Here is a 25,693-nt window from a genome sequence, read left to right on the forward strand (position 1 = left end):
TGCTACTAGGAATGTGAATGGAAAGCTGATTTAAGAAGCCCCAGAAAAAGTGATTCGGGAGAAGAATTTGTATTGGAAAGTCCGCAATATTGTGCTATCTTACCAGAATATGAATTCAACTATTATTATTGTTGATTGAAAAGGAATATAGAAATTTTTAATTTATATATTTTTTCACTTTGGGGTTAACAAGTTTGTTAACATTTTTGCAGCAACAAAAAATAAATTTACCAATTGAATAAATACACTATTTTTCTTCTTCTTTTATATATATGAACACATATATTTTACAAAACCCCATAGCAGCATGGGAAATAAAGATCCTTCTACAAAAAGAAGATGTTAAGTCAGTGTACAAAATAAAGCTTTAGAGTTTCAAAATCATATCTGGGCAAGAGAGACGTATACCAGTTAGAGGTGCTTCTTCCATTCATTTGCCCAGGTGAAATAGTTCATTGAGAACATACACAATCCTTCTCCTCTTTTCTGGATATTGCACTTACAAATCCTTGTTTTGTCAGGAAGGACTGAGCAGATTCAACAGCAGAGATGTCGTTGCTACACAGACAGAAAGAGTTAAGAGTGATGCCATGTTGCTGCCTATGGCTGAGCTTTTGAGATGACGACGGAATGCAAGGTCTGGCTGGGGCTGCTGGTCCAGAGGCTTTGAAAACCAAACAGAAGGGTTGACTGAGATGTAGCTGTTGGTTATCCTGATGTGAGAAGGCACGGTGGTTGTCCTAGGAGAAAACACAGAAGGGCAAGGTTACAAGGTTACATTGGATTCCATGCATACTTGCTATTGGGTTTTTAAAATGTTGCTGGTGATATTCAGTGCCAAAGGCCCAAATCTCCTCCCCCTCTATTGTCCTGAAAAGGTACAATTTTCCATATGACAAAACGCATATTCAATTGCTATGCAAATAGTGGGGCAAAGGACCTAATCCATAAACAATAGACTAGACTCAGAAAATCCTGTTGCCAAACCTGGTGTTTGGGCATATATACTGAAATGAGCATAAATAAACCTAAATACACTTGGATGAACATTGAAACTGTGGCCTTATTTCACGTAACTGATGGAAGTGTGCTTACCATGGGGATTACTTGTCAGCATGCAGCAAGTTTTCCTTAAGGGATAAATTTGTAATTGAAAGGAAAAGGGACTGATAAATTGCAATGGTGATTCATGGTTCTGTGTAAATATGCCATATAATGAACCTGATTTGAATTTGGGGTTTTGCTCATACAATTTTCTGCATGTGCTTCCTATTTATTTCCAAAACAAAAGTCATCATGGTGTGTGTGTTTTTTTAAAAAAGACCTGAACAGATGTGGAGCCGATTCTATCAGAATATTCTCCATGTTGTTTTCATAGTAGTTCTTGTTGTTTAAGGCTGGAGAACAACTAATACATGTTTCTCCTTTGGAAGAGGTCACTGTAATATTAACAGATAATCATGAATTTCATTAACGGTATTGTATCACATGAAAGTCATCAAAATCTTCAATGTGCCAGACTTCAAAGGAATTCTCACAATATTTTGAAATTGCACATAGCCTAGCCATCCACACAAACTATTGAACACAATTAGTACTTAGGGAATAACATGTATTCTTAATTGTGAAGGCAGGCAAATAGGTTGATTTGTTGCCTGGGTGGTGGCGAGATGTCGGTGATACCCCTTGCAGCAGTATCCACAGTACCTACCCTGGAAATATGGGCTGTGTTGGTGGTGTGGGAGGCTGAGGGAGCTCCATCTTGGTGGTGGCTCTCCAGGTGTGTGGGATCCTGTCACTTGTGGGATGCTGTAACCACCACCAACACAGAGCTCCCCAGCATCTCCCCACCCCACCCCAATGCTATGTTTTGGTTCTGCAGATTTCCAGCTGCCCCTAGTTGTTAATCTCAGGGAAATACTGTGTGTTTGAAAGATGGTGTCCACAGAGAATAATCAGAGGTGGTGCTTAGGTTAATTCTTAGACAACTGCAGAGGGGAGAATGCCTTGTAAAATCCAATAACCTTTGAAGCACGCCCTTGGAGTGATTACTCCATCCTCAACCTAATGATTTAAAGATGTGAGAGTCCTTTCTGATTTGGCAACAACAAGAATTTCATCCTTATTAAAACCAGTCTGTCAGGAAACGATATATCATTCTCTGAGGAGGAAAAAAACACCCACCACCCTAACTTTAGAATTGCTATAACTGTTCAAGGTTATGTAGCTGGAAAATGGCACAGATTCTCACGAAGTGTCTGTGTGGTCCTCGAGCAGGAGATGACAACATTAACTCTTCTTTTTGCCCTCCTCCCCACTACCTCAGAAATGCTTTGATGCTTTTGTAATATTTTGGGAACATCCCTTCATAATTCCATACCATGACTTACCACCACAGTCGACACAGCCTCCCTTGAAGAACCCACCCCATTTTTCATCCAAGTCCCTGGGCTGAGACAAGCCTTTCTGTGTGTGTCGTTTATTTTGCCAGCCCTTCACAGACAACCGAGGAAGAATGAATTCAATAATAGACGCAAAGCATGGATGGTAACACTGCCTCATAAAAAAGGCCTGCTTGCTGTTTCTGGGCTTACACAAGCGGTGACATTTCTTGATCTTTCAGACATGAAAAGCTGCCTTCTAACAATATGACACCATGGTCTTAGGGCTTATCCATTCCTAACTTTCCTCTGCTCTTTCCAGGCATGGTCCATGATTTAAAGTTCCATGTCTAAGCACCTTTTCTGTTGTTGCTCTGGAGCTTTTCTCACAAAAGCCCACTCTTTTAGAGCTCAGTTGGAGCAAACATCAATCCACAGAAAATGCTAATTGATGTTTGCTCTGATTCAGCTTCAAAGAGTGGGGTTTTTGCAGGGCAAAAAAAATCCCCAAATGCTTCGACACTGAGCATCCAAGCAGAGACTATTACCTGGAAAGAGTGTGGCAAAAGACTAGTGTGGATAAGCCCTTAATACTAGCCAAACAACATAAAGGTTAAAATACCCAATAGATTACTTCAACTCCAACTTGAAAAAGAAACGAGCTCTGACTGATTAGTGCTAGCCATCTAGGTTTTCTTGCAATCTTTAGTGTTCTGAGTACAATCCCTTTCCTACAATTTTTCTATTAATAGTGGGCAAGAGGATGTTTTACACATCTGTGGTTTCTTCTTTAACCACAGCTAAAGTCCAATTTAACAGCCAGGATACAGCATACACTGACACTTTCCCCTCTGATTAGGGGTGGACTTTGGTTTTTCAAATTTCAGTGGTGCCCTGTGAGGGGCCAAAATTTGCACCCCTACCTCTCACCCTCTGTTCTGCTCAATTTCCTGTCTTCCCTGTGGTGCCCCCTTTGCTCAGCACCCAGTACAGCAGAACTGGTTCTACTGCCCTAAATTTGCCTCTGCTCTCATCCATGAATTAGAAATGATTTGGAGCAGCAGTACATACCCTCTAACATGCAGTGTCCATTAGCAGGGTGAAACCTGACAACCTTTTGGGTCTATGCCTCTTAAATACTGTAACTACCGTATTTTTCGCTCTATAAGACACACCAGACCACAAGACTCACCTAGTTTTTGGAGGAGGAAAACAAGAAAAAAAATATTCTGAATCTCAGAAGCCACAACAGCAAGAGGGATCGCTGCGCAGTGAAAGCAGCAATCCCTCTTGCTGTTCTGGCTTCTGGGATAGCTGTGCAGCCTGCATTCGCCCCATAAGACGCACACACATTTCTCCTTACTTTTTAGGAGGGAAAAAGTGAGTCTTATAGAGCAAAAAATACGGTATTTTTTTTGTCACAATCTACCTTGAGGCCTGAATTAATACTTCGGCGGGGGGGGGGGGATAAAAAACTCATCTACATGTACAGTGGTACCTCAGGTTACATATGCTTCAGGTTACATACACTTCAGGTTACACACTCCACTAACCCAGAAATAGTGCTTCAGGTTAAGAACTTTGCTTCAGGATAAGAACAGAAATCAGGCTCTGGCGGTGCGGCAGCAGCGGGAGGCCCCATTAGCTAAAGTGGTTCTTCAGGTTAAGAAGAGTTTCAGGTTAAGAACGGACCTCCGGAACAATTTAAGTACTTAACCAGAGGTACCACTGTACTACAAACTTTCAAGGGTTTGACAAAGAATCTTACAGCAGGGAATTCAGTAGCAGGACAAAACGTACTGCATATACATTATAGATACCAGGAACGAGCCTAGATAACTTAAAAATTAAACTTTCTCTTAAATTAGGATTCCTACCCCTGTATTTAATCCCTGTTGACCTTTGTTGAAGTGGATGTTTTTCTCTTGTGTTTTATAGTGGAGCAGGATAGCCAGTTGTTAGCCTTCTACACATACAAACTAGATGCTAAACTATATTAAGACTTTTCAGAACTAGTTTTAAGGAACATCTGGCAAGTGAAAGCTATGGATATGGAATACTTAAATGGAGAGGCTCCTATTTATAAATTAAAAGATCCACCAGAACATCTGCTAACAAGAGGTCTCCTGGAGCTCATCTGCCACCCACAGTTTTTCATCACCACTGATAAACATGTGCATGGATCATATGCAGAGGCTACCCTTCCTTTGAGGTGCTCAATGAACATGTGGTCAAGCATAGTGTAAACATGCTCTTCTCAGGCAGCAGACTACAAGTGCTTGCAAAGTTCGTGCTTTTGCAGGCCCACAAAATTAGCAGTACATCAGCTCACAGGAGATGGTGGTTGTGTAGTCATTGTTTGCCTTGTCTGTTTAATCTACACTAAATGTTTAAAAAAGATAACAGCCTTGTAAATTGGACACATAGAGAAGAGAATTGCTACCAATGGAATTCCAATATTTCCAATATGGCCATGGAAAGGCCATAGCTCAGTGGCAGAGTATCTGTTTTGCCTGCAGAAGTTTCCAGGTTTGATCCCCAGTAGGACAGAGAACTCTCCCTAGATATAAAGGTCACCTGCAGAGGAAGTGTGGAAATGCCTCACACATCTTCCTCATGGCTCACCATGGTATATAATAGTTAGCATCAAGATATAGAAGCTGAGCTCCAAATCGTCACAAGAAGCTTACTGAGTGACCTAGGGCAAATTAGCCTCTCACAGCCTCCTCAGGTTGTATTAAGGATAAAAGGTGGGGAAGGATATTGTGCACCATCCTGAACTCAAAGGAAGGATAGAATTAAAACTTTAAAAAGAGATAAATAAATGGCATTTGTCTATGATGTGATCACGAACCCTTCTAGAAGCTGAAGAGGTCATGTAACAATCTAGCTTCTTGCATGCTATAGCTGTTCAGTAGGCAAAGCACCCTCAGGAACATGCTAACACTCTTTAGCCTGGCAGGGAATGGCTCTCTTTAAAAGGCTGCTGAACCTGGCACTTGGAGCCCAGAAACTGAGAGCTTATGAGAGATGAACTCAACCAGACTTCAGAACTTGAAAAGGGTTTCCTGACTGCACTGTGCCCTGACACAGAAGTTCAATGGAAAGGACTCATGGGAGCTCTTACTTTCTGTCTGTCAACCCCAACGATCAGAGCCAAACACCTCTTCTGTGGAGGAGTCTCTGTGGGTTTGACAACAGATTCAATGGCTTTTATTTCTAAGAATTATAGTCTGTATTCCCAGCCCACAGGGTTCGTATAGTGACTTACAGTCAATTAAAATGGAAGTCTATATAATAAAACAGGGGTTTTATTATAAAACCTGTGGCCCTCCAGATGTTGCCAGACTACAGATTCCTTCTTGCCTGTCTATGGCAGGAATGCTGCCTGGGGCTTGGGGGGGGGTAGGACCAGGTGTTCTCCATCCATGCAATTAAAAAACCCCATATAGAATACACATTCAAACACATTTTTAAAAAAGATCCTGTAGAGGTCTATAAATGAATTTGATCAAGCATAAATTAGCCTACACCAATATAAAGATTATAACCATCTTCCATAAACTCAGAAATGAGTCAGCCTGGTAATCCTGGGTAATTAGTTCCTTAAAGAGGGGACCATTATAGAGAAGCCCCTGGAGAGCAGCCTGGGGAAGACTCCTCCCTGCACACCACCCTTATTACAATCACATTGTCCACAGCTTGCCAAGTGGACTGTGGTGGAGTGTGAGGAGTGCAGTTGACATGACAAGGATGGTATGTGGTCTTGGGGGAATGCAAGATTAGCAGTGAGGCAGCAAAAATTGGTGGTGATTGGCATCTTTTGGCGCCCATGTGGTCCTCAGTGAAAGCCTCTGGGCCCTGAGCCACAACTTGCTCACAGGTACCTTATTTTCATGTTCTGTTGTAAACTCAGATGGAAAAAAGTAATCCTACTTATTTCACGTTTTCCTGTGTGGTGTCAAATAGGCTTAACAATGGTAAAAAGAGAAATATTAACGGAGCATGAAAATTTGCTATGCAGACTGAATATAATGTCATGCTATGGGCGTGAGCGCTAAATTCCTTGCCTCTACTTTAATAATGCAAAGCCTAAGTAGCAGGACTTGAACCCCTGTGAGATTTTAAAAAAATAAAAAATGGCTTCCTCTCCTAGCTGGCTGATCATATGAAAATGCATAAAGAACACATGTTCGGAGGGTTCAATTAATATATCCTGAACACTCTGACCAGACAACTAATCCAAAAAGCTCTACTAAAGCCATCAAGGGAAGGAGAGGATGCTGGCAGAAACAATGAGTGGGGAGATTTACTTTTTCCTCACAGACACTGTTGAGTTATGCCGTGCCGTTATTTTACTTGCACGTCTTGCCTGCATTTATCATATTTATCAGGAAGCTGGGGATGTCAAGAGCAGATGTTGGACCAATTGCACAGGTGCAGACTCACGGGCTTGGGCAAGGCTCTGCTGATACAGCGGAAAGGTGGATGTGAGCCTCCTCTATTAGCTGATTTATGCCTGGAGCTTCTTGCCAGATGCGGAAGAAGAAATACATGGGAACATAATTTAGAGACTCCTCACAAGATTACATAATGCAGCTTGGCTACCTTGAGCACTTGGCGACGCCCCTTTCCCTCGCACAACTGGGTTGCTTGAAGAGCGATAAAAGTATTAGGCTTCCTCCCTTTTTCATGATTGTGAGAATGAAACCCAGGTGTGATGTTTATTCCAGATATATTAATTTGGAATAAAACCAATAGTCACCTGAAACTGAGGTTTCATTCAGCCATTCAAACAAAGCGAAGACTGCTATAAATTCTAAGGTGAGAGCAAGCGCAACACTCTTAAACAACAGAGACTGCTATTTTTATACATGCCGTGAGGTAAATTGCAACCTGATAGCCTATCACATTCAACCGCGATGCAGCAAAGGATGGTTGCTGATGCTTGGGGATGCCCATCTAAATCCTGTCACAAAACCCAGCCTCTTTCACATTAACTCAGTATCAGATAATGCTCTGAGCATGGACAGCATTCTCATGCTATTTCTAGGGAAGGATAATTTATATGGTATTCTTTCAGACTTCTATAGGTGAGAAAGACCTGTAAAAGCTTGAAAATGCAAGACATGTAGCAACCTGCTTTGAACTGAAGAGGCACCTGGTCAGATTATTGGGAAAATGGGACAGCCATGCCCAAAACCATACAAAGCAGCAGGAGGGCACCAGGTTGGGAAAGACTATATTACATCAATCAACGTTTCAGAAGGAGGACACAGTTTCTAAAGCCTTTGAAGTCAGTGTTAGCCTATGAACTGTGGCTGAGCATTCTCAAGGTTGACAAAGTTTCAGGGTGGCTTCCAAAGGCAGATACCATTCAGATGGCATAATCAGACTCTCCCAGGGGTCCAGAGAAGCCTGGCCCACTTCCAGCATTTAAAGCCGCTGGTCATAAGAAAAAATTTAAATGACAGCAGCCAAAAGCAAAATAAGGTATCCAAAATAGAGTGAAGTATAATTTGAATACATCTTTTATTTAATGAACACTTATATAGCTGAGATACGTTTTGGTCTGCAATATACGGAGCTGAATGGCTCCCCGGACCACCACCACCTTGCCTCTGATTGGCTACCTGACATAAAACTGGCATGTCTCAGCTCCAATGCCACTCACACAATATCTTCCATTTTTGCATAACTGGCTCCCTTCTTTTATACCTTTGTGCCATTTCTAACCTTTTAAATAACATATTAGTTTACCAAACAAGGAGCTTGTAGGTGTCTCAAGACCTCTGTGGGGGAAGGTTAGATGGCCAAAAATAATAATAAATCTGATTCTTATTCTTTATTTCTACTGTTCTCATGTATACCACTTAAGAGTTTTATTATATTAAGCAACATTTAACTCTATATACATTAACAAAAGCACCTATGCCTCTTCTGAAGAAATGCAGCCTCTCCATTCATTAAGATAGGCACTATATTTTGGTACTGTGTTGAAATGCAATGAAAACAATGGGCATTTAATTCATTTCAGGGACAGTTAAATAAAATTAAACATCATTGTGACTGACAGCATTCTGTTTTGCATCACTACATTGCCTACAAGGAAAGGGCAAGTGCCTGAAATTCCAGCACAATTGATAAGGATTGCTAGCAATGGCTATAATTAGTGCATTTTATTGCACTTGACTGCCTTCACCATTGGGGTGGAGTGTTTCTCCTCCTTGCTTTCTTTCTCTTACACTGTTAACATCGAGGCTGAAAGAGCTATCATATCTAAAAGAAACTGATAGTTGCTTATGTTTTGTTGTCTTTCAGCACTGAGTATCCACTGTCAGCATGCCACATAAATGCCATTCTTGGTACTATTATTTTCCATTCAAGTACAACTTGGTTTGCCTTCCACATATATAGAAAGCACACACACTGTGGGGGAGGCAAAGATGCCAAGGAAAATGTTCTCTCTTAAACTGATGAAACATGAGGGCAAAACTCAGTCAATAGAAATTGGGAAGAGAGGTCAAAGATTATCTTTCATAACACAGGGCTTGTCCACAAAACCAGTTATCTCTGCAGAGCAACTGAATAATGCTATTTGTTCTTAGTTGAAAGCCCACAATCTTATCTTTCTCCTTCTCTTCCCCCTGATTGCTTGTTTTGTCTGTACCCTGATTTCACTCATAATCACTTAAAAGGTCTGATCAACTTCCCTACTTCTGCACTACAGCAGGAAAAAGCACCATCTGGAAATGGTGTCAGAAAAGTGCTTCAGATGTTGGAAATCCCTGAGAAAGCCCTTGTAGACTCACCCATCTTCTATCCGAACCCAGAGGTCATTGAATTGTCTTTGGCGATGGTTTTTATACTGCTTCTTGTGCCACTTCTTCTGCCGCCCAAACTCTTCCAGCTGACTGATGCTGTCTGGCAGTAGAAGATGTGGAGGAAGACTGTCTTCTTCACTGGACTGAGGAGGCACTGAAGATGATGATGGTGGCACAGGGTCAAAAAAATGGATAGCAGGTGTGGCTGTTGCAGAGGATCCTCTAGAGGGTGCATTGATGTTTGTTCTGGGGATGCAAAACAAGCTTATCAAGAAGTGATTTGTGGCTGTGCTAGAAAAATCAAGATCTGAAACAACTGGGTTGAACTTAATTCACACAATGCCACGATTAGGCACAACAGATAGCACACAATACAGTCATACCTTGGGATAAATATGCTTCAGGATAAGTATTTTCGGGTTGCGCTCTGCGGCAACCCGGAAGTAACAGAGCGTGTTACTTCCGGGTTTCACCACTCGTACATGCACAGATGGTCAAAATGACATCACACGCATGTGCGGAGGCAGTGAAATGTGACCTGCAGATGCGCAGTCGCATTTTTTGTTCTATTCAGGATGCGAACAGGGCTCAGGAACGGATCCCGTTCACATCCCGAGGTACGCAATATTGGTGGTGTAAATATTAGCAGTGCAAAGGTGGCTGAAGTCTTATGTTGTGCCTTCCATGGGAAGGAAGATCAAGAGCCACAAAAGTTGTGGATCTGCCTCCTTATTTTATTCGGAGCACACAAGTCAGACATCAGCAAGCCTGTCCTGGGCAAACAAACCTGATCTGGGGAAGTGAATGAGAGCCTGAAGCTGAAGAATGAATAAACTGCTACAGTGAAATCTTTTTCTTTGGAATTTTTTGGGAAACCAACTACTTTGAGCAATGGACTTTCACTCACAATCTAATCGCTCCTTACCTCCCCACTGCAGCCCTCTGTGTGCTTACAAAATCTGTTCTAGACTAGAGGGTTGGAGGAATCTTCCAGAGCACAGGGAGGGATGAGGGAGCTACAGAGTGGAGAAGAACAAGTAGGATCTCCTTGTTCTTAGAATCATATAATTGTAGTTTTGGCAGGGGCTGCAAAGGTCATCAAGTCCAATCCCCTGCAGTGCAGGAATCTTTTGCCCAACGTGGGGCTTGAACCCTGAAACCCTGAGATTAACAGCCTCATGCTCTACCGACTGAACTTTCCCAGCAGGATTCCCCAGGTACAATGCTGCATCTCACACTAACTTTGCGCAGGCACTCAGTAAGGATGCTTCCGGTTTCTGTTTGGGAGAAAGAGGTTAGATTCACATAACCATATTGTTCCTTCCAAGTCTATGATGGTCTTATCTTTGAAGAAGTAGAGTTTTGTTTTACTTTCATTACATTTTTGATAATAGTACAAAACATATAACGTGGCAGCTTTGGGCCTTGTGCCATCATTTTGCTACTGCATCAGAAGCAATGCCAAACATGAGCTAATATAACTTTATAGATTCCCATAAATTCCACAATGGGAATATTTGTCAATTCAAGAATTCTACCCTTCTTTACATATAACTTTCATCCTCTGCCCACAGACCACAAAGGCATCTGTCTTGTTGTATGCAAATCATGTAAGTATGGAAAAGCTTTCAACATACATAATTATTTGCCATTTTATATCCCCCTCCCAAGTATTTGGCTGCAATTGTTAAGGTTTTGGTGACAAATGCTTGTATATCTCATCACCTGAAACTGCCACACTCCAGCAGTGTAGAAAGCAAAGCATATATAATATACATAGGGTCTTGTGGCTTGCATTTAGGAGACACTAACATATGTGATGATGTAGTAGTAGTAGTAGTAGTAGTAGTAGTAAGAATACCTTAATATATTCAATGGCAATATGTCTTTGAACTGTCACCCTACTGAGGAGAACCACATAAACTGTGAGATGTTTAATCTTCTTCATTTTATCTTAGGACTCAAATGTCTCAGTAAAAGGAAGAGAGGAGGTGGAGATATTTGTTGCAATCATTGGCATTTCACTCATATGGGTTAAGCTTATGCTTGAAACATGTAGCAGTGTGTAGCAGTGGGTTCTTCTTAGCTGGTTCGCACATGCCATAGAACTGGCTACAGTCCATTGACTGTACAGTGGTGCCTCGCAAGACGAAATTAATCCGTTCCGCGAGTATCTTCGTCTAGCGGTTTTTTTGTCTTGCGAAGCAACCCTATTAGCGGATTAGAGCTATTAAAGGCTTAGCGGCTATTAAAGGCTTAGCGGCTTAGCTGCTAAAAGGCTATTAAAGGCTTAGCGGCTTAGAAAAAGGGGGGGAGCGGAAAAAAATCTCAAGACTCGTAAGACATTTTCGTCTTGCGAAGCAAGCCCATAGGGAAATTCGTCCTGCGAAGTGCATTGAAAAACGGAAAACCCTTTCGTCTAGCGGGTTTTCCGTCTTGTGAGGCATTCGTCTTGCGGGGCACCACTGTAGTGTGCAGCCACCGTCCCACAGTCATCTATGCCTCCTCTTCAAAATTTGTGCTATTTGAGGACTATACTCATTTTGGAAGGAAGTTATATTTATTGGGAATACTTAAAACTACAAGATCAACAACAAGTAGAACAATAAGAACAACAGGAAAGGAGAAATAGCTTCCATTGTTTCTCAGGAACCATGTTTCATAATCTTTGCCCCTTAAATAAAGCCATTTCATTTCTCTTACCGTCAAGAAAACCCCATTATGCAATAAATGAAACTCTGAGAAAATGAAAACCACTTGCAGTGTCCTTCCCCAGAGCATATTATGTCACTCAGGAAACATCCTCACTGGCGTGTATGGTTTTTTCATTGAAAGTTTGCTTGTTTGATTGGAAGTGCTTTATCACCATGCCAGCTGCCTGAGATGGTATCTTTGCCATTCACCCACATACTTCCCAATGGCTGAACGACACCCTGTCCCCCCTCTCATTCCAATGGGTCTGGCAACTGCTACAGATTGTAGCTGAAACTATGGGTGGCATTTGGCCTAGATTCTAGCAGTCCTGTTGCTAGTATTTTTCTATGCATTGCTTCATGCCAGGATATTTTGGCAATATCCTCCAGCCGCTTGCTTTCCTGCCTTTGCTAGCTTGTGTATGGTCCACTAATGTTTTTATTTAGTGACTCGACCAGAAGTCTTGTTGGTGTTGGATTAAACTTGCATTTCCAGTCAAACATCTACTTCTAATATTAGCATGCAACACTTCATATAACTTCTCTGGACACCACCATTAATAAAAGGCCATCTCACCTGTCGTCATTTGATGGTGACGCCCAGAGAAAGGTTTCTAAAGAGGAATAAAGCAATAAGAAACTAAGATTTCAATCCACAACCCACTTACTTAAAAACAGTCCCATTATCAATTGCTTTTGAGTCTTCCTCAAGTCCTTTTATAGCATTGTGGCTAAATGGTCAGTTAGCTACCAAGCTGGGATTACAATCCTGACAGCTGTGAGCAGAAAAAGCTGCTATTTTGTGCTTGCCATAGAAGTGTAGAAGACGTAACAACCAGGGAGATGGACAAGAACTTTATGTTCTCTCTTGAAAAAGGACATAACAAGAGAAGAAAGCTTCTGACTCCAACCAGATTCAAGTACTCCCAGTGCCACCTAGGGACTAAACTGTATAATAACACTATCCACACAATGTGCTTGCATGAGCCATGTGTACAATTAGCTATATGAAACAAGCTTCCATACATGGAACAGATTATTGGGTTGCAGTTTGATTTTCCTTATGTCAAGATCTTGGGTAAGAATTAGAAAGAAAGAAGTTGCATTAGAAAGAAGCTCTGTGAATTGTGGCCTACCATTATAGAGTTCTGCATTGACTTTGAAGCAGTCCCATTAAAGTCAGAAATACTGGAGAAAGTGGGTAGTGGGTTGCAGTAGTAGCCCTTGTAGTTGTAATGATTTCAACACATGCTGAACCATTGCTGCTCAGTTTAAAGAGATTAACTTTGGAAGCTGTTCAGACAAATGTGTGAGAGGCTTCTTAGCTTGACGGCATGATAGTATAGGTGGGAGAAGTAAGTGCCGGACAGTCCTGAGTGACTGCAAACAGACCGCAGACGTCAACAGATAAAACCAGCAATCTCTGTAGGCACATGATGCCACTCAATCCTTTTGTAGCCACTTGGGATGGTACAAAGTGTAGCAGCACTTTGTTCCAGAGGAATATTACTGGAGGCTGAAAAGTTTCATCCACAAGACACAAGTGCTGAATGAAAGAAAGCAGGATAAGCTCCTTCCACCCTGCATGCTGCAATCACTTGGAGAGATTGATTTTCCCTCACTATGTAATTTGGAGTGGTAAAGAGGTATGATTCGTGTTAGAACCACTCCAGTTATTTAAAGTGGATTACTGCAACACAGGGCTGCATTTGAAAATGGCCCTTTGTGCTTCAGTTAATTCATAGCTGATTTTGAACCTTTAAGGCCCTTCATAGTTTGGGACCAGGATACCTGAAGGATTGCATTTTACCAAGTTTAGTGACTCAGATTGCGAGATCTTCTTCTGAGGCCCTTCTTTGGGTGTCCCTACAAGATGAGGTGGGTGGCTGTTTGGAAAAGGGCCTTTTAAGTGGTGGCACCCTGGATGTGAAATGTTCTCCCCATAGAGGCTCATCTGATTGCTAATTTGTCATCATTTCAGTCCCGAGTCTTTTCGTCTCCCCATCCCTTCAAAATTTGCTATAGTCTCAAAATTTCTTGAGTTTACTCTTCTTTTTCTGCTTTTCAAGTTTTCTGCTGTTTGTTGTTTTGCTCTGACTGTGTGGTTTTTTTAAAAAAATTCTATATAGTAACTTGCCCAGAGAATGTTTTGTTATAGGGTGGCCTATAAAGAAAGGAAGGAACAGACATTGTAGTCCATTTTTTCACAGGTAAAGGTAAAGGTAAAGGGACCCCTGACCATTAGGTCCAGTCACGGATGACTCTGGGGTTGCGGTGCTCATCTCGCTTTACTGGTCGAGGGAGCCAGTGTTTGTCCGCAGACAGCTTCCAGGTCATGTGGCCAGCATGACTAAGCCGCTTCAGGCAAACCAGAGCAGAGGATGGAAACACTGTTTAGCTTCCCGCCAGAGCGGTACCTATTTCTCTACTTGCACTTGACATGCTTTCGAACTGCTAGGTTGGCAGGAGCATGGACTGAGCAACGGGGCTCACCCCGTAGTGGGGATTCGGCCTTCTGATTGGCAAGCCCTAGGCTCTATGTCTTAAGAAAATATGCCAAAAAAGAGAGAAACAAACAAATCCGGTCCAAAACCCATCAGTGAGATTTCAGTAACGCCTACACTCATACAGCAAATATTTTTAGCTTCTCTACCCAGCTTTACAAAGGCACTTGGCAGGGACAATTTTACTCTCTACCCTTTTGCAAATGAGTACTAGTAGCATGTGCATGTGCACTTTTTTATTGTGCCAATCACAGATCAGGCAAGAAATTATGAAGAATTGGGTGCAGGAGTATTGCTGTATCTTTCTCATTATTCCTTAACCACTCAGACTGCAATGCATAATATCAACGGGGGTTTCTTTTGTAGATATAAAAACTTATTGGTTAAACCACCAAGATATTACTACCAAATTAGCAGGTTTTCTTAGGAACAAGTAAATGTTCTGGAAATATCTTGCTGGATATGAATGATATCTAATGAAAATCCAGTTCTTCTATCAGTCAAATCAACGGGACATTTCTCAGAGCAACAGGACTAAATGGTTTTTTAAATCTTATTTTAAAGTATGTTGCTAATTCTTTTATCTAAAATTTACCCAGAGCAACTACGTTTCTTGACTACGTTCCTGGAAAGTTAATTGGATATATAAATGCAATAAAATCACAAAGGAAACAATTTTACGAGCAGATGGAAATTCCTTGGAAATCTGGTGTGCATATTTCCAGTGACCAATTTGTAAAGCATTCATTCCTTCTAATCCCACAGATTTGGTTTAAGTTAAGAATTAATTTGTGCACACTCAAGTTGAAATGTTTTGATTTAATCCCCCACCCATCCTAGTTAGAGGCTATTGAAAAACCTGTTGTCATATAAAAACAGGTGGAAGGGTGGAATGGTAGAATAAAAGACAACAAATCATAACATCAAGGTCATGGAGGCTTAACATTTGGCTATGGGCTTTGGTTTCACAAGCTGCACAATAGAGGATCTCACAGGCCAAGTTATTCAAAGATTAATCAAAATACTTATTCTTGGCAGGCTAAGGAAGCCTTATTTTTCAGATTTAATTAGGATATGGACTGAAAGGTCAGGAGCACCAGAATTGGCCTTCAAAAAACCAAGTTGGCTTTAGGAACAACTGATGCACAATGTCACAGTGAGCCTTGGGGTCCCTTGCTCTGTCCCCTCTTCTCTTTTATGCCCAAAGGTTTTCACTACCCTGAGTTCCTCTTCTTGACATACAATCTCAGGGAACAGTGGTTTAAACTATGCTATGAAAACAAGCCAGAATATGAAATCATGGTTTTGTCTTGGGTTGTTCTCACTAAACACCGGCTCCAACTGAATTATACATTTAAAGCATTATCATGTGATTTTCAATAGCCATGGCTTCCATCAGATAATCCTGGGGACTGCAGTTTGTGAAGAGTCCTGAGAATTATTAGGAAACCCCTATCCCTCACACTGAGCTACAGTTCTCAACCCCTGTTCCCAAGGAACTCTGAGAACAGGGTGTGTGTGTGTGTGTGTATGTGTGTGTCCTAACAACTCTCAGCACACTTAGCAAACTACAGTTCCCAGGATTCTACACAAATTACACTTCCCAAGGGATGCCATGACTGTTAAAAATTACATGATAATGCTTTAAATATATAGGACAGATGGGACCATGGTTTAAACAAATTACAATTCCTAAAATTCATATAATGAGGGGGAACAGCGGTTAGTTTACAAATTAAAAGTTGAAGCTTTCAATCTCCTTGCAATTAAAAAAGAAGAGGAAAGCTGGAGAGAGAGCATAGAAGCCTGTGACCATGGATTCTCATTTTGAATGAGTCCTTCAAATGTTATAGAACTCCTCGAGTGCTTTGATTCAAGGCAACCACAAACATTTTGTATCACTTTTCTCCTCTTTTGCAGGGGGGAAGAGGAGCAAAGTAAAGACGTTCCACTCTATACAAATTCCAGTGAGCAAATCCAATATAGCAGCTGCTACCCATTTAATCTGAAAGAACCTATCAAAAAGAGCAATTCACTATGCACCTGTGACCAGTGATGACTTTCTATTGTTGCTGAATTCTCAGAATCTACTCTGCTCTTCAGAAGCATGTCAGTATTGTGTGCCCAACTTAGCTTGGAATGCTGACAATGTTGCATTTCTTCTCCCTTGAATTCCACAATTAATGTTTGCTCCATGAGCTGAATTATTGAGGCAATATCATTACTTGTGATCTTGGAATCTATACAACCATCAGCAAAAACTATTGGGGGGCATTGTCCCCCCCCCAAAAAAAAATCAAGCCAGAATTGGCATCTAAATAAATATGGATATAAGACAAAACAGAACTGGTGATTGAGTCATACTTAACATTGGTTCAAGGCACTGTGACAAAATTAAGCTTCTGTTTTGCTAGTGATAGTCCTCAAGTCAATTGTCTTCAAGAGCCTCCCTTTTTATAGAGCATTTATATACAGTTAGATAACAGCAATTCCCTCACCTCACCTCCAGATCAAAGTTGTGACTGTGTGATTGTGAATTCAGAATAAGTCAATTAGACTTGCTTCCAGACATTAAAATTGGTAGAATTATATAACACATGGATAGGGATGGTTTGCATTTAAATGTGAACCTGTCTAATTCATACTTCCAGAAACAATACAGAAACTGAACCACAGTTATCCTTTGAAATTTACATGTCTCTGAATTTTGTGATACAGTTTTCCATCCAGAAAACAAGTACAAAATATGTACACTGGGGAAAGTACAAACAAAAATGCATGCATTCGTGAAAGAACATGTAAAACTGCATTGTTTGCAAAACTGCAAAGTGGTGTGCATATTGAAAAAGTGTGTGCATTGTATATGAAGATGGGTATGAATTTTCATGCAGGCTAATGAAAAAAATTCAGAGACTGATGTGGAAATGGACTTAAGATTGGAAAAATGAGAAACTGAGAGAAAATGACCGTTGAAAGATAGAAGAAAACTTTACTTTTTTGACCCTATGTCATTCTGAAAAACAACTTCTTATGACTATTCTACAATCTAGTGTTTATGTAATGTCCTATGTTTTTGCGAACAATGCATTATTTAAAATGTAATAGATTTGCTTATTCACAGGAAAAGGGGGGAAATAAAGACAAATGAAGCTTACTTTTCTATTGGTTGTCCTGCAGGAATATGCTTTACTTCAAACCCAGCTTGCTTCAGCACATCGATAACAGTATTGTTGCCCAAGAAGTGACCTAAAAGTGGACAAATAGAAAAGTCATTCAGAAACCTGTTGAAAAACTTTTTATTTATCGCTGGACCTGTATCACAATATATTCAAGAGGTTCAGGGTAGATAACAAAGTCAACAGCTTAGCTAAAGAACAATTCAGTAGCATGATTCCACACCAGAACTTCATTGTTCTGGGATCTGGCCCAGGTTCGTGCATTTAAAAGTTCCTGAACGCAGAGCATTCCTACTGCTGCAGCTACAGTGGCGGAAGTAAAGGATAAACTAGATTGCTCACTCATGACACTCAATCCTTTAGAAGCTCTGCTTACAGTTTCTATCCCTCAGCAATGGCAAAGGATAAGTTCCAGGCCAACTTCATGTGGGAACATTATGAAACATACTAACTAAGATCAAACCTGCAATTATAATTGCAGTGTAGGTGAAGGCAAGTAAGGAAAATGCTACTTTTCTTCTATTTCAGGAGACACTACAATCAAACCTAGGTTATCATACAGACACAGGCAGATACTTTCCTCTGTCCTAGTGATCTATACTGGCAACAATTTCTCTGTTATTTGTTGAAAAATCAACCATCACGTCCATCATGCTTCCCTGTCTGCATTTGCCTTATCTGCCTGGATTGATTTTGGAACTGAAACTGCAGATCAGAGAATTAAGCTAAAGTCATCTCACCCAAATTTGACATCACAGTCCAACACTTTTCCTGGAAAAGAACAAACCCTGTGAAGATCCAGATTAATTCATTCCTCTGAGAGGCCCAAGCTAGTGTGCAACACTTGTCTTTGTTCTGTTTGTTCATTTTTATGAGAGCTGGGTTTTGTTTCAGTAATTAGCAGCAAAAATAACCAACCTGGTGATCAGGATGTTGTGCATACACAGAATCAAAGAGAGAAGAGCAATTCCTGACTATTCAGTACCAAGACACAGGGTAAAAAGTGATGCCCACCAAACTGTAATTTTTACTCAGTAAAATTAAAAAAACAAAAGTCAATGTGGTTTAACAGCTTAATGAAGATACACAACACTTGCAGTTGCCCAACAGTGAGATAAAATGGGTTCAAAACTCAGCAACAAAATATAATGTGTGATGAAAAACCGAATAAAAAGTGTCTAAATGGCCTGCTACAAATAAACACTTCAAGCTGCCAAATGTATTTCAATCATACGGTTGTCTTCAGTGGCACATACTGAAAAGTAAATTAACAGTTTCAAAGTGGATCAAGTACATATTATCTCAGGCTTGCTTATAATGGGGAGTGCAATCTTGAAAAGAAAAAGCAAAAAACAAATATGTAAATATTATGTTATATTTGTATCTTACTTGCACCACTCCTTTTTGAAGGCTCAGTATATGCTTCCTTATCAGACCGGAATGATGGATACAAAAATGCATCCCCTTTCACAAGTGGGGAAAGTGTCTGGATGTGCATTGTGATGCAGTGCACACCTGAGCATGGCTTGGTTAAGGTGGCTGGGCACCAGGGCTCACAGTCAGACTCCTGGGGAATGGCACATGTAGCCCTGATATTACGATGCAGGCATTCAGCTTGGAGAACAACGCAGGCAGAAAGCTATTTCACTTGGGGATCCCAACACATTAAGCAGTGAGAGATGTATTCTCTAATCAGTTGAGTAACATGCGCTGGGGTGGGAGTAATGAGAGCATGGGGAAAGAATGAGGATTAAAGCTCTTCTGATTGGAGTTTAGAGCTCCGCAGCGGGAAAGAAGTGGGGAGATGATGGTCCAGAGGCCTAGCTGGCTGGATTAGGTTCCCCATCTCTGCATGGCAGCAAAGGGATTTGCGTGCCACTGCCTGCTTTTGCATGTGGCTCTTCTTTGCTGGCTCAGGATGAGCCTGGAAATTACTCAATATTCAATGGTAATTTGGATGCCAAGCTCTTCAATGATTCCTCCCCTGTTTATTCCTGTTTATAATTCAGAGAAAGCATGATAATCAGTATCAGTTGTAAGGGTGATATGCATGTAGAAATTTCAGTACTGTTTGCAAGAGCCATAAAGCGGTACTTTCTAGCCAAAACACACTTTTTAGAACACTTAAAAAATACCATATGAAATGAATCTCAAAACAAAAACAGACAATAAACCCCAATTAAAATTGCATTTGCAGGTTCCAACTGGATCCAGCATTCCACCCACTCCTTTAGAGAATTGTTTGATTCTGGTTTACTAACTGGCTTATAACTAAAGCAAAGACCAGGGTCCCGAAAATGTGTTACATGACCTCAGAGATCTGAATGCTAGGACCCTGGTGAGTCATTAAGTCGGCTCTATTGTAAGCATCCAAGAACTGTGGTTAAAATGCAAAGCATGAAGAAACAATGGGCTTGAGTCCTGCAACTTCACAATTACAGAGACTTTCCAAAAATACTAGCCCAGATTGTGGTCAGCTCCAAGGCAACGTTGCCAGTACTGCTTGCATATACAGATTATTGAAGCAACAGATATCCAAAATTGACACAAATCCTTGCGAGGAAAATCACATTGTGAGCAGCTATCTTGAAAACATTTTGCATGCAATCACCACACCAGCTTCAATATGGTTTACCTCAGTGGTCTGAAGAGTATGGGCTCTCTCCCATCTCTCTCACGGTCCAATGCTAAGCGAATTTAAGAGGTTTTTGGCTCTACAGATCTCAATTTGGACATCACATAGGTAGTTCTGTTCCATCTGCTGTTAGTAAAAGACTGAAACAGACACTGCATAGATAAACTTACAATAAAGCAACCTTTTGGTCTTCCCACAGACTTTCTGTTTGCTAATCAACATTCCTTTGTTTATGGTCCAGGCTGTCCTGGTTTCGGTATGGCAGACAGCACCCTCTTTGCTATAAACAGAGCCAGCACAGCGTTATAGATATTATAAAATATTTGTCCCTTTCTTCCATTTTGGAAACCATGATAAGTGCTAAGTAGGCCAGGCTGAAATCCAGAGGTTTCTCTCTCTTTCTCTCTCTCTCTGCTCCCACCCCCCAAGTTTAAATATTCTGCTGAATTAGGAGATGAAGTAGTTGCAGCTATTCCTGGTTTTCCCATCTGGTCCTGTAATCTGCTCCATTCCTTACCTGCTGTAACAAGCTGGACTCAAGGTGTGCCATAGATTGCAGGTGCGTGTGTGTTATGTGTGTGTGTGAGAGAGAGAGACAGATGCAGGAGGGGAAAGCTATGGGTGCCTTGTCTTCTGAGTCCACAGCAACATAAAGATAAAAGTTGGGATCTCTGGGTTGCAGCTTGGCAAATCTAAAAAAGGGCAAGGGCTTTCTTACCCAACTCTGAAGTGCTAATGGCCTCTTTCTCCACCTGGAGATAACCAGCAGTGGAGGAAGCCACTCGGGCGCCTGGGGTGGAGTACCCAGGGGCGGGGTGAGCTGCCCATAGGGGCCTCTGGAGTATGCCTGCCTCCTCCCACTCAGCTGCCCTACAGCTGGGGGGTGGGAGAGGCAGCGGGCAGACCTTTTGGGCAGCGCAGAGCCTTTGTGTGCCCAAGTCACCACTCTCTCCCAGGAGAGATGCGTGGCTCAGGCATGCTTCAGGCCCCACAGCGAGTGCCACCCGGCATTTTGTCACCCCCCTCAGTGGTGACACCCGGGGCGTCCCGCACCCACCGCCCCCCCCTTCCTCCACCCCTGGAGATAATGTATCTGCATCCAGGCTGTACTACATGAGGCTGCAGGAAGAAGCTCATGTGAAGGGATTTCTCATATAAAATATGGCCTGTAAATATAAAACTAGCACACCAGGGAGAAGGTTGGGCTAGAGTCCTTAAAAGTTACAGTTTTCTGTGTACAGAGATGATTTTGTCTGGAAGATATTCCACTACATGAACCTCACACTGGCAGCAGCAAGCCATATAACCCAGACACAGACCTTTCCACCAGTAAGAACTAGGTCTCAGATATCCCTTATCTCTTATCTCCAGTAGGAAGTTCCCACATGCATTCTGAGATGCAGTTCACCATTTTACAGGCATGTTCAAGTGTCAGTAAACATTCCTTGCATTCAAAGCCACCATTAAAAAATGGTTCAAACCCTGGCATCTCCAGGTAGCCCTGGAGAGCCACTGCTAGCCAGAGTAGACCAGGGCTATCCTCCAAATGTTGCTGGACTACAATTCCCATCATCCCTGATCATTGGCCATACTGGGAATTGATTTAGCAACACCATGTTGAGTCTAGTCAGAAGTGGCACATCCTATTTTGCCACCTGAAACGAACTGAGAATGTGCTGCTATGCCACCAACCTCCCTTATGTGAGTTATGTGGCAGTGCCCACAAAGAGGAGATACCGAGAGCGGGTTCCAGCAAAATCTCATGAGTTTTGGTGAGCTCTAGTGAGATTTTGGTGAGAACTTGCTGCTGCTGGCACCACTTCTCTGCTGGTTGTTGGGTGGACAAGGTGACCACAGGGGCATCGCTTCTTGGGCTTCCATCACCAGAGGTAGCTACTCCATCCTGCCTCATGGGTGGGCCAGCCCTGGCTCTACTGTAGGCAATACTGAACTAGATGAATAAATGGTCTGGTTCAGTGTAAGGCAACTTCCCATGTTTCTAAATGGGTAACAATTGTCTACCCAATTGTTTGATCATTAACAAACAATGGTTAGATTTTCCCAGCTACACATGTAAAATGTTTGTTTGTTTGTTTGTTTGTTTGTTTTAAAAAAGGATGATTGCTTTTGTAAGATGACTCATTTAATAAAAATGTCAATTTCTGCTCCCCAAAATGAAAGTCTTAAGTTTTATTCTAGAAATATTTCTACAGAGGTAGACAATTGTTGCTGGTCTCGATTCTGTGGTTGATTTGCTACATTTGTCCTGGACAAAATCCTTACAGCATTATTCTAATTTATTGTGACAGCTGGTGAGAGCTGGGTCAGATGAGGGCAGGATATCTATTTGATTGGGGAATACCAGCACACATGCAGCAGGGAAGGGGGGGGAGCCTCAAAGGGGATTGCATTTAATTCTCTCCGTAGGCATGTGATGAATACTATCAATTTCAAATGGTTCCAGTGCTGTTGATGAAACAAAAGGGGTCAAATATAACACTGTGTATAGAAACTGCAGGAAATAAGATATTTTCCAGCTCAATGAAATAAAGTTTTGTCATTCACAAGAAAGGCTCAGAATTTGTTGTATCAAGTCATAAGTAACCTGGCTGGTTAGAGGAAGCTTTAGAGGAAGACATAGGCACTGTCTTGCACCCAGTGCACAGTGCATGTATGTGACTGCATGCACATGCATGCAACATGCACTGCACGTGTGATGTCGCATTGTCAGGAGACCAAGCATGGAGCCCAGTGTGGTGCAGCTTCAATGGCTCATGACTCCTCCTCTCTCATGCTCAGGCGGAGCCCTCATTGCGCTCTGCTCTATACTCAGCATCCTCCACCCCCTCAACATTGAGGAAGTCTGGCCCTTTGCCAACAGATATTGAGGGGGCCAAAGACGCCTCGGCCCTATAGAACTGGTGCACCTGGGTGAGGATGAAGCTCAGTCAGATTTTTACAAGCTTTGCTTTTTAATGTGGCACTTGGTGTCAGCAGAAGCTGGGTAAAGGGTTTCCAAAGCTTATGGTTAGCTTGAAACATAGCCCGACCTAATTTTTTTTTAATTATTAATACTGCCAAACTTTAAAAGACAATTGAGATTTTTAAAAGGAGGTGGAGCTGTGTGTGGTAGAGTTACTATGGATTTCAACATTGATTTTCAGCAAAATTATTGACATTTACACCTCAATCCCAACCAATATTTTCTTACGTTTAAAAATACATAAGCTGTTTTGATCAGTTCCAGTTTGATGTAGAGAGTACACTGTACCACACATACAATTTGCGATCAGTGGCAGAGGAGAAGAGGAATAGGTGGCCCTTAGCATTGTAGAAAGACGACAACTATGTTTGTGTCAGTGACAGTGGGCTTGGATTGGAAAATCTGGAAGCAGGTCCAAGTACCTTACTCTCTGCTGCCACTAAAGAAGTTCAGGTGAGGTTGAAACTTCTGGTTTGATCTTTGACTACTTCATAATGGATCAGTCTGTCTGGGGAGACAGGGGCCCTTCTGGCTTTATATAACTCTTGGCATAGGTTTGCCTCCCCGGTCTGAGGACTTTCATATTTTTCAGGAACCCTGCCTTGCCTGAAGGTCTGTTGAGCCCTGCGGCCTGGCTATTGAACTACTGGGTCATTGCCTCCTGACAGCCAGCTACCAGCTCTGACAATGGCAATTAGTATGGCATGTCTGTTTCTCATTTGCATGCCATTGCACAAGCCTCACAGGAAAAAGCAGGATCAAAGCTGAGCTCTTATCTTCCAGCATTAAAAGAAAAAGAAATATTGAAAATAAAAATAAAAACCTTAATAGTGAAAAAGGCTGAGATCTATGCAATTATTTATTTTATTGTATACTATCTCATCCACTGCTTTTTTTGGGGGGGGGAGGTCAGGGGTACGCAAACCCCTAAACATTTTGTGAATCTAAGTTTGGCCTCATTGAGGGGCAGTATTTCAATATGTGTAGGAAAATGAGAGTACCTCTAAACTTTTTTTTAGAAAAAAGCACTGCATAATACACCCTGCAACTCTGAATTTTTATCTGCACAACATATGATTCTATATTGCATTGCAAGCCCCAGTTGAAGACCACTGCCTGGCTTTTAAAAATTATGCTGGCTTAACAACATCACTTTCCACAAAGCATAATAAGCTGAGACTGCTAATTATTTTTGTTGTTTATGTACAGTCTGTTCTGAACTGTATCTTGTTTATGTTTGTCTTGGACAGATTCATGGAGGCTAAGGCAATGATGCTTCTGAATACCAGTTGCTGGAAACCCAAGGGGGGGGGGGAAGAGTGCTATCGTGCTCAGGCCCTGTTTGCTGGTTTCCCATAAGCATCTGGGTCAGCCACTTTGAGGACAGGATGCTGGGCTAGATAGGGCTTTGGTCCAATCCAGCAGGCTCATCTTATGTTTGCACCTGTATTTTATAATCATGACCAAAAAGAATAACATTTTTTTACTATTAAGTAATTTGTGTATTTAATCAAATACATAAATAAAATATAACATAATGGCCATCTTTCAAAAGTTGACCCTTGAAAACAATGCTCAGCACAATGCCAGAAGATCTGCAATAAAATCATAGGTTGACAAGCTATTATAAAGACCAAGCAATGGCAGAGTCCAATAGTCTCAGTTCCAGAACTGAGCTCACTGGATCAGAATGAAACTGAAGGCTGACAGAACAAGAAATGTAGATGATCCCAGCAAGCACAACTGATACTAATCTTTATTAAACGGACTGAAAAGCAGTGTTGGATATAAGCTGGAAAATGTGATACTCTGGAATGAAAAGAATCAAAACTAGGTTAACATGATTGCCAGAGGTGGTCTGGGGCTGGTAACTTGAAGAGATTCTCATCTGTCTTAAATGGCAAAAAGCTCTTGTTGGTGTGTCTCAAGAGTATTCTTCAAAGAGCACAAATGGCAGAATAGCAACAGATATCCAGCAGTAGAGAACAAGATAACAAGAATGCTGATACACCAAAACGAGTCTATATACCTGTTTAGACATGGTTTGTGAACCTGGTTGTGTACTGAGGTAATTTTATCTGGATCTTATGGGTGGCCAGTGGTGGTGGCGGCTCTTTAGATGGTAGTGTGTAATATTTCACTTCAAAAAATTGTAAGCCAGTCTGCTACTTTTGAGGTTCCTCCTGCTTCTGTCCCCCCCCCCCCCGTCAAATGGGCTCTGGACATGTGCCCCAGAGTCCTGCTCTAATGGCAATGCTGTGTGCATCCAACACCTGAAGGTTTCCTCAGCAGTTCGGTCCTCCAGTGCTACAAAGTTTGTCGAAACCTGGCACATTCAATCTCATTGAACCTCCTCATGAAAGGTTAACTTTGCTCCAATTTCACAGTCTGAAAGGGCTCCGCTTTTGTGGCTAACGATACAAAATGGTTAACAATTGGATTCAATAGATTAGGTCTTCTCTATTCACATGGGATCACACAAATATTATCTTGTTTG

The 25,693-nt window shown here is 41.6% G+C and overlaps 1 protein-coding gene across 1 annotated transcript in view; it reads right to left on the reverse strand.

Annotated features, from left to right (window-relative positions):
* Positions 1–239: 239 nt before the first annotated feature.
* TRABD2B (TraB domain containing 2B) overlaps positions 240–25,693 on the reverse strand; it is a 233,747-nt gene continuing 208,293 nt past the window's right edge. Inside the window, exons 5-7 of the mRNA XM_083509634.1 lie at positions 17,558–17,648; positions 9,194–9,451; positions 240–740 (exon numbers count right to left, since the gene is read on the reverse strand). Of these exons, the coding sequence (XP_083365760.1) occupies positions 518–740; positions 9,194–9,451; positions 17,558–17,648 (572 nt within the window). The 3' untranslated portion in view covers positions 240–517. The remainder of the gene's footprint in view (positions 741–9,193; positions 9,452–17,557; positions 17,649–25,693) is intronic.

This window comes from Podarcis liolepis (assembly GCF_965112155.1).
Source record: "Podarcis liolepis genome assembly, chromosome: 6".
Lineage (NCBI taxonomy): Eukaryota > Metazoa > Chordata > Lepidosauria > Squamata > Lacertidae > Podarcis > Podarcis liolepis.